This window comes from Ursus arctos, unplaced genomic scaffold, assembly GCF_023065955.2.
Source record: "Ursus arctos isolate Adak ecotype North America unplaced genomic scaffold, UrsArc2.0 scaffold_8, whole genome shotgun sequence".
Classification (NCBI taxonomy): domain Eukaryota; kingdom Metazoa; phylum Chordata; class Mammalia; order Carnivora; family Ursidae; genus Ursus; species Ursus arctos.
Genome location: NW_026623100.1, coordinates 1,900,297 through 1,915,155, shown reverse-complemented (window position 1 = coordinate 1,915,155; position 14,859 = coordinate 1,900,297). Strand labels below are relative to the sequence as shown.

Sequence of the window (14,859 nt, the reverse complement as noted above, 5' to 3'; positions counted from 1 at the left end):
GGATGTGGGCTTCTTCTTTAAAGATTTTATTTATTTATTTACGTGGCAGCCAACCAGCGAGAGAGGGAATAGAAGCAGGGGAGTGAGAGAGGAAGACGCAGGCTCCCAGCGGAGGAGCCCGATGAGGGACTCCTTTCCGGAACGCCGGGATCACGCCCTAAGCCGAAGACAGGTGCTCAATGACTGTGCCACCCAGGCGCCCGGGTTGTGGGCTTCTTGATTTTTCAGGCTGCCTTCTGGGGGAGGGGCCTGCCGCGCCGATACTCAGGCAACCCTGTTTGGGTAGAGTCTCCGTGTCCCCTGCGAGAGGGGATGGGGATGGGCACTCTCTGAGCCGGTATTTCCAGGCTTTTGTTCTCTGGTGGCTTTCCCTGGCGGTTTGCTGTGCCTCTTCTGAGAGTCAGAGCAGCAGAGGCTGCATTGTCACAGAACAGAGGGATCGCGGCCCGTTCTCCACGATGTTCTGGCCACTTTAACTCCGTTACTGTTGGTGCTGCTCAACCCTGCAGCGTCCCGGGATGTGTGCCCCACACCCGGCGTCCCAGCCCTCACTTCCAGGACCGGCGCGTCTCTGTCCTTTGTGTTTCTAATGCTGCCAGCTGCCAGCCGCCCCGCGCGCGCGTGCGCGCTCCGGAAGCTCCCAGTCTCAGTCTGGATCACGTGAGCACACCGGGATTCCGGTGTTCCGCGAGATGCCTGGTGGCGCGCGCTCCCGGCTCACGGTCTCAGTCTGCTGTTTTGCGGGTGCCAACCGGGAGCCCACCCGCTCCCCCGTGCAAGTGGCTACCACTTCCCGGCACCCAAACGCGGCGGCTCTCTCCCCCTTCCGTTTATCTTCCGATATCTGTGCACGGTTTCATGGCTCCCCGCTTCGTACCTCAATACTCAGCGCTGGAGATGTTCATTTGTAGAGATCCAGATGTATCTTCCTACGTCTCAGGCTGGTTCCGTGGTTGTTTAGGCTGGTCTGGTACCTATCCAGCTCGACTTGGGGGACCGGCTGAAGAAGGTGTCTCCTACTCCTCCGCCATCTTAACTCCCTGGGTTTTGTTTTTAAATCCATTTACTCACTTTATGTCTTCTTATTGGAGCATTGAGTCCATTTACAGGTATGTATTTATTGCAATTTTGTTGTTTTCATAGTTCTTCTCTCTACCTTTCTTCTTCTCTTGTTCTCTTTCTTTGTAGTTGGGTAACTTTCCTTAGTGTTACGTTTGGCTTCCTTTCTCTTTGTTTTTTGTATATCTATTATAGGTTTTTGGTTTGTGGTTATCATGAGGTTCAAAACGCCCTATGTATACAGCATTCTATTTTAAATTGATAGTCACTTAGATTTGAACACATTCTAAAAGCAGTACATTTTACTCCCTCCATCTACATTTTATGTATTTGATGTCACATTTACATCTTTTAATTTTGTGTATCCTTTAACTAAATATTGTAACTATAGTTGATTTTACTACTCTTTTTTTTCCTTCATACTAGCTGTATAACTGATATACTACATTTACTATATGTTTACTTTTTCCAGTGAAATGTTTTAATAATTTTTTTTTACTTCTGGTTATGGCTCTTTTTTTCCACTTAAGGAAATTCCTTTAACATTATTTGTGGGGTTTGTTTAGTGGTGATGAACTCCTTTAACTTTTGTTCGTCTTGGAAACCCTATCTCTTCTTTATTTCTGAGTAATAATAACCTTGTAATAATAACCTTAGTAATAACCTTGTGGGATAGGGTATTCTTGTTTATAATCAAGGTGTTTTTTTTTTTATTTAAGCACTTTGGATATATCATGCCACTCCCTTCGAGCCTGTGAAAAATCAGCTGATAGTCTTAAAAGTGTTCCCTTATTTATTTATTTATTTGAGAGAGAATGTGCGTGCACGTGTGTTGGGGGAGGAGCAGAGGGAGAGGAAGAGAGAATCTCAAGTAGACTCCCTGCTGAGCTCTGAGCCCAACACAGAGCTTGATCCCACGACCCTGAGTTCATGACCTGGGCTGAAATCAGGAGTTGGACACCCAACGAACTGACTCACCGAGGTGCCCCTAAGTGTTCCCTTTCATGTAACTAGTTGCTTTTTTCTTGCTTCTTTTAAGATTATCTTTTTAACTTAAATTTTTGATATTTTAATTATGATTCTTGCTATGGACCTCTTTGTGTTCATCTTGTTTGGGGCTCTCTGTGCTTCCTGGACCTGGATGTCTTTCCTTCCCCAGGTTAGGGTAGTTTTTAGCTATTCTTCAAATCGTTTTTCTACCCATTTCTTTGTCTCTTCTCCTTCTGTATCCCTATAATGCAATCGTTAGTATGCTTGATGTTGTTCTAGAGGTCCCTTAACCTATTTTCATATTCTTTTTGCAGTTTAATTTGGATGATTTCCACTACCTCGTCTTCCAGATTGCTGATCTCTGTTCTTCTGCACCCTCTAATTTGCTGCTGATTATCTTTAGTATATTTTTTAGTTCAGTTATTATATTCTTCATCTCTTATTGGTTCTTTCTTTATTTTCTGCCTCTGTTGAAGTTCTCACTGAGTTCATCTATTTTTCTCCCCAAAGTAGAATAACTTTATGACCATTACTTTGAATTCTTTATCAGGTCTGTTGTTTATCTCTGTTTCATTTAGTTCTTTTTCTGGTACTTTTTTCTCATTCTTTTGTTCATAACATATTCCTCTGTCTTCTCGTTTTGTCTGACAATCAGTGTCTGTCCATGACTGCTGTAGGTGCATTGGTGGTTGGGGCTGGCCAGCATGCTGGCTGGGAGGCCCATTTATGGCTACTGCTTGTGTAGGTGACTGTGATGCTGGAGGGTGGGGCTGGCTCCCACTCCCTGAGACGAGTTTCTTTGAATGGTTGCCCATCCTGACTAAGGATGCCCACTGGGTGTGTCAGGGTGGTTGCTGCTGAGATTGCCTGCCAGGTATAGTGGGTCAGGAGGAGTGCCTGCTGGTTTGGGTGGGGTGGGTAAGATGGATCTGCAGGGGAATGCCAGAGTGAGGTGAGCAGTGCTAGCAAGATAAATGGAGAGTGTTAAAACTGGTACCCACTGGCACTGGAAATGCTCGGCTGAAGGAGGGCTCCCAAAATGGCAACCCCATTGCTTTTTCTCCCAGAGAAATTTCCTGCAGATCCCTGCTCCTTTGGCACACATGCTGAAATTAGTAGATACCCCTTATATATGGTGCAGGCACTTTTCACAAGGCTGCCTCTCTGGTGGGTCTTGAAGTGAGTGAGATCGTATGCAGACCGTTTCATTGTGGAGTCTTGGTTTCTTACTAGCTTGCAGCTCTCCAGGAGTTAAGCCATGCTGATTTTTCAATGCTCCTGGATTTACGCCCTGCTGATTTTCTAAGCCAGATGTTATAGGGACTTGTCTTCCTTGTGCAGATCCCCAGGGCAAGGGTAGGAGTATGCCTGATATGGTGCTTGAACCCCAACACTCCTTAGGACCTCTGTATCTGTGCTATCCCTCCTGCTTGTGGGTTGCTGTGCCAGGGTTTGTTTCCTGAACAGATTGTATTACTGCCTCTCCCATCCTTCTTGATGTCCCTGTTTCTTTGTATCTTTACCTGTGGAAGAACTGTTCTGCTAGCCTTCAGGTTATTCTCGGAGGAGGTTGTTCTCTATTAGTTGCACCCATGTGTGTTCATGGGAAGAGGTGAGCTCAGGAAATTCCTACTCCATTTTCCCTACTCCATCCTGGTTAGGTATAGGCCAGAATTCTTTCTCACTTTCTGTGGGAAGTGACCCAATCTCAGTTCAGTTTTCAAAGCTTTTATGATGTTGCTTCAGGGTTGTCCTGTGCATGTGCCACTTAGGTTTAGTCTGATACTCAGGCAATGACATAAATCTTAGTTCAGTTCTCAAGACCTTTATTATGGTACTCTGTGTCTTTCCTGTGCTTACAGAATTGGAAGGTTGGTGTGAGACTTGGGTAGTATTTTTAAACTGAGCTCTGATCTCTCCACATTTGCTCTGCTGCTTTTGTCTGTGCTGTGCTTAGGCAGCTTAGGGTTTAGCCAGATTTCTGCCAGTTTATGTATACCACAAGGAAAAGATGCTCTTTCGGAGTCTCTTCTCTGAGATACTCCCCACATTCCTTGGCTCACAGTGGCCCTCTTCCTGGTTTCCCTGAGTGGAAAGGTGACGTTTTAGCAGTCTGTACTGCAGCTGCACTTCAGTAGCCAGGGGCCTGTGTTGGGGCAGTACTACTAGAGAAAAGGAAAAACAAAAACCCCGGAAACGTCATCCTCTTGAGGGTTGCTTCTCCACCTTTTCATTCCTCTTTACAATTCCCTGCTTCTGTTTACTTTTTACAGTCCTTAGGGTAGTCACTTTTTGTATTTTGTCTAAGATTTCTAGTTGTAATCAGTAACAGAACTAGAATATAGTGGGCTTATCTTGCCATTCTGGAAATGGAACTCCTACCCTTTTTAGTATCTTTTGGATTTGGAAAAATTTGGAGAATGAGAATATTAACCTCATGTTTGAAATAACCGTATTTGTGACAATGTGTACTAAGTTATTTAAAGAATCATTTAATGTAATAATAAAATTACATAAAGCTAATGTTTCACATGATTGGATATTTAAACAGGGCAGAAAAAGAAATGCTTGGATTCTCAAGAGGTTTCCATCCTAGATTTATTCTTGATTTTTTTTTCTCTTTAGATTTGTCTGTCTGTTATTCTTACTAAGTGTAAAGATAACAGCCTTATTTTAGCAGTTGGAAGATTACTTGGAAGACAGAAATTAATTCAGTTTCTTGATTTCCTATAGAGACTTGCTTGTTTTAATACAGTATGAATAAATTGAGAATAAAATGTGAAATAAAGTATACACATTTGCACTTTAAATCAAAATGTGTTATCTCATTTAAACGTAATTAGAGGGTTTTAAATGATTTGAATTATCTATAAAACTGATTCAGGAGAGTCAAATAGTTTGAGACTGAGAAATTTTATTATGTTTTTAAATTTTTTGAGATGTAAACAATTTTAGCTACTTAATGAGAACAAGAAATTAGTTCTATCTATGGATATTTCTTTTCAAGGGTAACTTAAATCTTAAATTTTAATTTATAAAGCTGTGAATAACTAGTCTCTTAAAGAAGATCAGAAATCCTTCATTGTTTTATCATGTGAAAGAAATTATTTCAGTGCATTCCAGTGGATTTTTTTTTGAGGAGAAGCAGAAAATAGTTTTTAAATAGGAACTTAACAAATGCTTTTAATGCTTTTAGTTTGATGACACAGTTTTTATAAGTTATTTGCAGTATTAGTCTTAATACTTAAATGTACTGATTAAAGTCCTGATTCCAGGAATTCTAATTTTTAATTGATTTGAGTTCAGTAGCATTAGTGACCTGGAATCCTTACCTAATTTTTAGATCTGATTTTTTTTTCCCTTCTAGCAACACAATGCAGAAGTTGAGCACTTAACTGAAGTTCTTAAGGAAAGAAATAAAGAAAGCAAGAGGCTAAGGTCCTCTTTCGATGCATTGAAAGAATTGAATGATAACTTAAAAAAGCAGGTAAGGCCTATTTTAATAAATACTAGATTATAAGATTTTTCAAACTTATCTATATTTAACAAATTATATATCAAAGTCTTAGAATACGTTATAGCTAAAGAAAATTTTGATTAATTTTATTTGCTAACTTTATTTCCTGTAATACTTCCAAATATAAATCTGGTATTCTTAAGCTTTTGATTTCTCATCATCTGTTTTAGCATCCAGCTGAGATGATTTGCAGTTTGGAATTTTTAAAATGTAAGAGCAATTACTAGATTTAAAACAAGCGGAAAAAAAAAGACATGATAATCTGGGGATTTTTAGGCATTGATTTTAGCTAATACTTCTTTTAACTGCTATTTTATACCACTGCTTATTTAAGATTCATTTATTTTCTGGATATCTATTATATGCTAGGCACTGTAGTAGCATGAATACAGAGTGCTATCATACAGGGGCTTATCATATTGTACTGTGATTACGTAAGTGATGTAATCTAGGTTACTGCTTAATAATACGGAAGTTGCAAAGCAAATATTTTTATGAGTTGTATCTTTTTTTTTTTTAACTTTTGCCAGTTTTTGACTGAAAGATGAGAAAGAATACGTTCAAGAGAGACAGGAGAATGATTATGTTTGTATTTGTGTAAGGAGGAGAAGTAGATGAGCAGAAATTGGGGTAAACCCAGTCACTTCAAAAATGAAAGCTTTGGGCTGGAAGACTTCGTGGATTCTAAAATGCAACAAAGCTCAGACTCTCAGAGATAATATGCATCCTGGAATTCCTTAGGTAGCTATGTTTTCAGTTTCTGGTTTTGATGTCCTGTAGTCACTGCTTGTTACAACCTTTCTCATTGACAGTGACAGCTAGGTACAACATTTCTCATTTGATCTAAGCTCTTTGGCTTCCCTGAATTCATTTATGGCTTTCCACAGTAGGAATATGGATGGCCTTCACTTACTGTCGTCTGGAAGCCTGCTTTATCCCTGGAAAGATTACTTTTTCCCATCACACTCTCAATCTAGTGTGCTCTCTCTCTCTCTCTTTTAAGATTTTATTTATTTGAGAGACAGAGAGTGAGCGAGAGAGAAGAGAGCACAAGTCAGGGGAGGGACAGAGGGAGAGGGAGGAGCAGACTCCCCACTAAACAGGGAGCCTGATATGGAGCTCTTTCCCAGGAGCTTGGGATCATGACCTGAGCTGAGTGCAGCTTCTTAACTAATTGAGCCACCCAAGTGCCCCTCTCTCTGTTTAATTGAAGTACAGTTTTGGTTGACACACGACATTATATTAGTTTCAGGTGTACAGCATGATGATTTGACAATATTGTATGGTATACAGTGCTCAGCACAAGTGTAGGTTCTGTCACCATACAACTCTAGTGCTCCTTTTTGAGAAGGGTTTAACTGCTAGCCAAAGAACATTGTTGCCTGTACCTATCTCTTAAGGGTATATATTTCTTAATAATTTTGTATGTGTTTGGGTATGTGGTGAGTGGAGTAGATATGTGAATTATTAAGTGATTGACTTATTAATAATTGTATTTTTGATCTAGTGTGAACAAACTGAAAGAGCTTAGGAGAAACCCTTTGGTACCAGCTGGCAGAATGCTTTTTTTTGGTTACTCTGTTTAGTGTAGATGAGGAATCAGCAATTTTTTTAAGGATGAAATAGTAAATATTTTGGGCTCTATGAGCCATACAGTCTGTCATGACTCAACTCTGACATAATATGAAAGTAGCTATAGGCAATAAGTAAGTGAATGAGCGTGGCTGTGTTCTAATAAGATGTTATTTATAATAATAAGCAATGTTCAGATTTGGTCCAAGGGCTGTAGTTTGCCAGCTTTTGGCATAATGAATGATGTATATATACAGTTGACCCTTGAACATCATGGGTTTGAACTGTGTTCCACTTATATGAAGATTTTTTTTTGATAAATGCAGTACAGTATGGTAAATGTATTTTCTCTTCGTTATGATTTTTTTTTCCATGTCAGAGTCTACCATCTTACATTTATTATTATTTTTTTTCTCATTTCATTCAGGAAAATTATTCTCCTTTAGTAATCCTGGATATGACAAAGTTCAGGCTGGGAATTCCATTCTCCCATTGCTTCTCAAGAGTATGCTCTGCTGATCTGGGTCACTTTGTTCCCCTCCTTGACATTCACCCCTCTTCATTTTTTCCTTTTTTTGATGTTCAATTTTTCTTTTTTTTTTCTCTCTTTTTTAAAAATTTAAATTCAGTTAATTCACATATTACTAGTTTCAGAGGTAGAGTTCAGTGATTCATTAGTCTTATAATAATTGTTGACTGTATAATACCCAATGCTCATTATATCATGCGCCTTCCTTAATGTCTATTACCCAGCTACCTCATCGCCCACCACCCTCCCCTCCAGCAACTCTCAGTTTCCCATGATTAAGAGCCTCTTATCGTTTGTCTCCCTCTCAGATTTTTTGTTTTATTTTTCCCTCCTTCTGCTTTGATCCTGTTTTGTTTCTTAAATTCCACATATGAGTGAGATCATATGATAATTGTCTTTCTCTGATTAACTTATTCGCTCAGCATAATACCCTCTAGTTCCATCCAGTCGATATAAATGATAAGATTTCATCCTTTCTGATGGCTGAATAATATTACGTTGTATATATATACCACCTCTTCTTTATCCGTTCATCTGTTGATGGACATTTGGGCTCTTTCCATAGTTTGCCTATTGTGGACATTGCTGCTGTAAACATTGGGGTGCATGTGCCCCTTCAGATCACTATTTTTGCATCCTTTGGATAAATACCTAATATTGCAATTGCTGCATCATAGGATAGCTCTATTTTTAACTTTTTGAGGAAACTCCATACTGTTTTCCAGAGTGGCTGCACCAGCTTACTTTCCCACCAGTAGTGTAAGAGGGTTCCCCTTTCTCTGTATCCTCACCAACATCCATTATTTCCTGAGTTGTTCATTTTAGCCCTTCTGACTGGCGTGAGGTGGTGTCTTATTGTGGTTTTGATTTGTATTTCCCTGATGCCCAGTGATGTTGAGCCATTTTTCATGTGTCTGATGGCCATTTGTATGACTTCTTTGGAGAAATGTCTGTTCATGTCTTCTGCCCATTTCTTGACTTGATTATTTGTGTTTTGGGTGTTGCGTTTGATAAGTTCTTTCTAGATTTGGACAGTAGCCCTTTATCTGATATGCCATTTGCAGATATCTTCTCCCATTCTGTCAGTTGTCTTTTGGTTTTGTTGACTATTTCCTTTGCTGTGCAAAAATTCCAATAGTTCATTTTTCCTTTGTTTCCCTTGCCTCTGGAGACGTGTCTAGCAAGAAGTTGCTGCGGCCAAGGTCTAAGAGGTTACCACCTGTGTTCTCCTCCAGAATTTTGATGGATTCCTGTCTCACATTTAGGTCTTCCATCCATTTTGAGTTTATTTTGTGTATGGTGTAAGAAAGTGGTCCAGTTTCATTCTTCTGCATGTGGCTGTCCAATTTTCCCAACGCCATTTGTTGAAGAGACTGTGTTTTTTCCATTGGCTATCCTTTCCTGCTTTGTTGAAGATTAGCTGACCAGAGAGTTGAGGGTCCATTTCTGGGTTCTCTATTCTGTTCCATTGATCTATGCATCTGTTTTTATGCCAGTATCATACTGTCTTGATATTTGCAACTTTGTAATGTAGCTTGAAGTCTGGACTTGTGATGCCTCCAGCTTTGGTTTTCTTTTTCCACATTCCTTTGGCCATTCAGGGTTTTCTTCTGGCTCTATACAAATTGTAGGATTATTTCTTCCAGCTCTGTGAAAAAAGTTGATGGTATTTTGATAGGGATTGCATTGAATGTATAGATTTCTCTAGGTAGCATAGACATTTTAACAATATTTTTTCTTCCAGTCCATGAGCATAGAACATTTTTCCATTTATGTTGTCCTCAATTTCTTTCATGATTGTTCTGGTAGTTTTCTGAGTACAGATCCTTTGCTTCTTTGGTTAGATTTATTCCTAGGTATCTTATCGTTTTTGGTGCAATTGTAAATGGGATTGACTCCTTAATTTCTCTTTCTTCTGTCTCATTGTTAGTGTATAGAAATGCAGCTGACTTCTGTACATTGAGCTTATATCCTGCCACATTGCTGAATTCCTGTATAAGTTCTAACAATCTTGGTGTGGAGTCTTTGGGTTTTCCACATAGAGTGTTATGTCATCTGCGAAGAGTAAGAGTTTGACTTCTTCTTTGCCAATTTAGATGCGTTTTATTTCTTTTTGTTGTCTGATTGCTGAGGCTAGGACTTCTAATACTGTGTTGAACAACAGTGGTGATAGTAGACATCCGTGCCATGTTCCTGACCTGAGGAGAAAAGCTCTGTTTTTCCCCATTGAGAATGATATTGGCTGTGGGCTTTTGTAGATGGCTTTTATAATATTGAGGTATGTTCCTTCTATCCATACACTGTGGAGAGTTTTAATCAAGAGAGGATGCTGTAGTTTTTCAAATGCTTTTTCTGCATCTGTTGAGAGGATCGTATGGTTCTTGTCCTTTCTTTTATTAATATAGTGTATCCCATTGATTGAGTTGCAGATGCTGAACCACCCTTGTAGCCCAGGAATAAATCCCACCTGGTCCTGGTGAATAATCCTTTTAATACAATTGGATCCTATTGGCTGTTATCTTGGTGAGAATTTTGGCATCCATGTTCATCAGGGATATTGGTCTGTAATTCTTTTTCGTGGGGTCTGGTTTGGGGATCAAGGTAATGCTGGCCTCATAGAAAGAGTTTAGAAGTTTTCCTTCCATTTCTATTTTTTGAAGCAGCTTCAGAAGAAGAGGTATTAATTTTTCTTTAAATGTTTGATAGACTATCCCTGGGAAGCCATCTGGCCCTGAACTCTTGTTTTTGGGGTGATTTTTGATTACTGCTTCAATTTCCTTGCTGGTTATGGGTCTGTTCAGGTTTTCTATTTCTTCCTGGTTCAGCGTTGGTACATTTCTAGGAATGCATCCATTTCATTTAATTTGTTGGCATATAGTTGCTCACAATATGTTCTTATACCTGTTTGTATTTCTTTGGTGTTGGTTGTGATCTCTCCTCATTCATTATCTTATTTATTTGGGTCCTTTACTTTTCTTTTTGATGAGTTTGGTCAGGGGTTTGTCACTCTTACTGATTCTTTCAAATTATCAGCTCCTAGTTTCATTGATCTGTTCTAGTGTTCTTTTGGTTTCTATTTCATTGATTTCTGCTCTAATCATTATTAATTCACTTCTCCTGCTGCATTTAGGGTTTCTTTGCTGTTCTTTCTCTAGCTCCTTTAGGTGTATGTTTAGGTTGTGTATTTGAGACTTTTGTTGTTTCTTGAGAATGTCTTGCATTTTCCCTCTTAGGACCACCTTTGCTGCCTCCCGAAGGTTTTGAATAGTTGTGTTTTCATTTTCGTTTGTTTCCATGAATTTTAATTCTTCTTTAATTTCCTGGTTGACCCATTCATTCTTTAGTAGGATGCTCTTTAACTTCCATGTATTCGAGTTCTTTCCAAATTTCCTCTTTTGATTGAGTTCCAGTTTCACAGCATTGTGGTCTGAAAATATGCAGGAAATAATCCCAGTCTTTTTGTACTGGTTGAGACCTGATTTGTGACCCCAGATATGATCTGTTCTGGAAAATGTTCCATGTGCATTTGAGAGAAGAGTGTTTATTCTGTTGCTCTAGGATGGAATGATCTGAGTATATCTGTGAAGTTCATCTGGTCCAGCGTGTCATTCAAAGCCCTTGTTTCCTTGTTGATCTTCTGCTTAAATGATCTGTCCGTTGCAGTGAGTGAAGTGTTAAAGTCCCCACTATTATTATATTATTATCAATGTGTTTCTTTAATTTCGTTATTAATTGGTTTATATATTTGGCTGTTCCCAAGTTAGCAGCATAAATATTTGCAATTGTTAGATCTTCTTGTTGGGTAGGCCCTTTAATTATGATACAGTGTCCCTCTTAAACTTTTATTACAGTCTTTGTTTTAAAATCTAATTTGTCCAATATAAGGATTCCTACCCCACCTTTCTTTTGATGTCCATTAGCATAATAAATCGTTCTTCACCCCCTCATTTTCAATCTGGAGGTGTCTTTGGGTCTGAAATGAGCCTCTTGCAGACAGCATATCGATGGGTCTTGCTTTTTAAAGATTTTTTTAAAGATTTTATTTATTTGACAGAGCACAAGTAGGGGAGTGGTAGGCAGGAGAAGAAGGAGAAGTAGCACCCCACTGAGCAGGGAGCCCAAAGTGGGGCTTGATCCCGGGGTCCTGGGATCATGACCTGAGCCGAAGGCAGATTCTCAACCGACTGAGCCACTCATTCTCCCTGGTCTTGCTTTTTTGTCCAATCTGATACCCTGTGTCTTTTGATTGGGGCATTTGGCCCTTTTACATTCAGAATAACTATTGAAAAATTTGAATTTATTGCTATTGTATTACCTGTACAGTCACTGTTTTTTGTATACTGTCTTGTTCCTTTCTGGTCTGTTACTTTTGGACAGTCTTAAAGGATCCCCTTTAATATTTCTTGCAGGGCTGGTTTAGTGATCACAGATTCTTTTAGTTTCTGTTTGTTCTAGAAGCTTTTTATCTCCTATTTTGAATGACAGCCTTGCTGGTAAAGTATTCCGGGCTGGTATTTTTCTCATTTAGCACCCTGGATATGTCTTGCCAGTCCTTTCTGGCCTGCGAGGTCTCTGGATAGGTCTGCTGCTAATCTAATGTTTCTCCCTTGTAGGTTACCAACCTCTTGTCCTGAGCTGCTTTCAGGATTTTCTCTTTGTCTCTGAGATTTGCAAGCTTCACTATATTTCGGGGTGTTGACCTATTTTTAATGATTTTGAGGGGGTTTCTCTATACCTCCTGGAATTGAATGCCTGTTTCCTTCCCCAGATCAGGGAAGTTCTCAGGTATAATTTGCTCAAGTATACCTTCTGCCCCCCCTTTCCTCTTCATCTGTAATCTCAGTTATTCTAATATTGTTTTTGAAACAGCTCCAGGAGAACAGGTGTTATTTCTTCTTTGAATGTTTGGTAGAATACCCCAGGGAATCCATCAGGCCCTGGACTCTTGTTTTTTGGGAGGTTTTTGATCACTAATTTAATCTCTTTACAGTTAATCGGTCTATTTAGATAATCAGTTTCTTCCTGTTTCAGTCTTGGTAGTTTATAGGTTTCCAGGAAGGCATCCATCTCTTCCAGGTTGTTTAATTTATTGGCATATAGTTGTTGATAATAGTTTCTAATGATTGTTTCTATTTCCTTGGTGTTAGTCGTCATCTCTCCCCTTTCATTCATAATTTTATTAATTTGGGTCCTTTCTCTATTCTTTTGAATAAGTCTGGCCAGTGGCTTATCGATCTTATTAATTCTTTCAGAGAACCAGCTTCTAGTTTTGTTGATCTGCTCTACTGTGCTCCTGGTTTCTAATTCATTGATCTCTGCTCTAATCTTAATCAGATGTCTTTTCGTGCGTGGCTTAGGCCTGTTCTTCTGTTCCATCTCCATCTGTTTAAGGTGAGAGTATAAGGACTGTATTTTAGATTGTTCTGTTCTTTTGAGTGAGGCTAGGATGGCTATGTAGTTTCCCATTAGGACCGCCTTTGCAGTGTCCCATAGGTTTTGGACCAATGTGTTTTCATTCTCGTTGGTTTCCATAAATTGTTTAAGTTCTTCTTTAATTTCCTGGTTTACCCAATCATTCTTAAGCAGGATGGTTCTTAGGTTCCAAGTGTTTGAGTTTCTTCCAGATTTTTCCTTGTGATTGAGTTCCAGTTTCAAAGCATTGTGGTCTGATTAAATGCAGGGAATAATCTCAGACTTCTGGTATCGGTTGAGACCTGTTTTGTGACCCAGTATATGGTCTATTCTAGAGAAAGTTCCATGTATATTCGAAAAGAATGAGTACGCTGTTGTTCTAGGGTGTAGTGTTCTGTATATATCTCTGAGGTCCATCTGGTCCAGTGTGTCATTCAAAGCTCTTGTTTCTTTGTTGATTTTCTGCTTAGGTGATCTATCTGTTGCTGAGTGTGGAGTCTTGAGGTCCCCTACTATTAATATATTATTATCTTTATGTCTCTTTATTCTGATTAAGAATTGGCTTGTGTAGTTAGCTGGTCCCCCTGTTGGGGGCATAGATACTTATAATTGTTAGATCCTCTTGGTGGATACACCCTTCAAAAATAATATAGTGTCCTTCTGTATCTCTAACTACAGTCTTTAGCTTAAAATCTACTTTGTCTGATATGAGAATTGCTACCCCAGCTTTCTTTTGAGGTCTGTTGGCATGAAAAATGGTTCTCCATCCCTTCACTTTCAGTCTGGATGTATCTTTAGGTTCAAAACGAGTCTCTTGTAGACAGCATATGGATGGGTCATGCTTTTTATCCATTCTGTGACCCTGTGGCGTTTTATGGGAGCATTTAAGCCATTCACATTGAGAGTGATTATTGAGAGAGATGATTTTAATGATGTCATGCTGCCTTGTGAAGTCCTTGTTTCTATAGATTGTCTCTGTAAATTTCTGTTCTGTATCACTCTTGGCATCTTTCTACTCTTATAGAATCCCCCTTAATATTTCTTGTAGGGCTGGGTTGGTGGTTACATATTCTTTCAGTTTCTGCTGGTCTTGGAAGCTCCTTGTCTCTCTATCCATTCTGAATGACAGTCTTGCTGGATAAAGAATCCTTGGCTGCATGTTCTTCTCACTTAGTGCTCTGAATATGTCTTGCCAGCTTTTTCTGGCTTGCCAGGTCTCTGTAGACAGGTCTGATGTTATTCTGATGTTCTTCCCTCTGTTGGTGAGGAATCTCTTCCCCCTTACTGCTTTCAAGATTTTATCTTGAAGCTAAGATTTGCAAATTGTACTGTTATATGTCATGGTGTTGGTCTGTTCTCGTTGATATTGGAGGGTCTCTCTGCCTCTTGGACACGAATGCTTGTTTCCTTCGCCAGATTAGGGAAGTTCTCAGCTACAGTTTGCTCACATATATCTTCTAGACCTCTCTCTTTCTGCACCCCCTCTGGGATGCAGATGATTCTGATACTGGAACGTTTCATTGAGTCAGTAATCTCCTGTAGCCTTTTTTCTTGAAAATGGAGTTTCTTTACCCATTTTCTTCTCTTTCCTTCTTTTCTATCATCTCATCCCCTAACTCACTAATTCGTTCTTATGCCTTATTTACCCTGGCCCTTAGAGCATCCAGTTTAGACTGGATTTCATTCATAGAATTCTTAATTTCTGCCAGATTCGTTCTCGTTTTAGCCCTTAGAGATTCTATATTTTCGTTAATATTTTTTCAAGCCTATACATCATCTT

General features: G+C 39.3%; 1 protein-coding gene across 19 annotated transcripts in view; it reads left to right on the top strand.

The window, feature by feature from the left end:
• The window catches only part of CCDC138 (coiled-coil domain containing 138), a 188,544-nt gene that overhangs the window by 33,343 nt on the left and 140,342 nt on the right, over positions 1-14,859 (top strand). For 17 of the 19 annotated variants that reach the window (XM_057309185.1, XM_026516035.4, XM_026516026.4 and 14 more), the window contains exon 7: positions 5,417-5,536. The exons of the other annotated variants lie outside the window; for them this stretch is intronic. In XM_057309185.1, the coding sequence (XP_057165168.1) occupies positions 5,417-5,536 (120 nt within the window). The remainder of the gene's footprint in view (positions 1-5,416; positions 5,537-14,859) is intronic. 19 annotated transcript variants of the gene reach the window in all.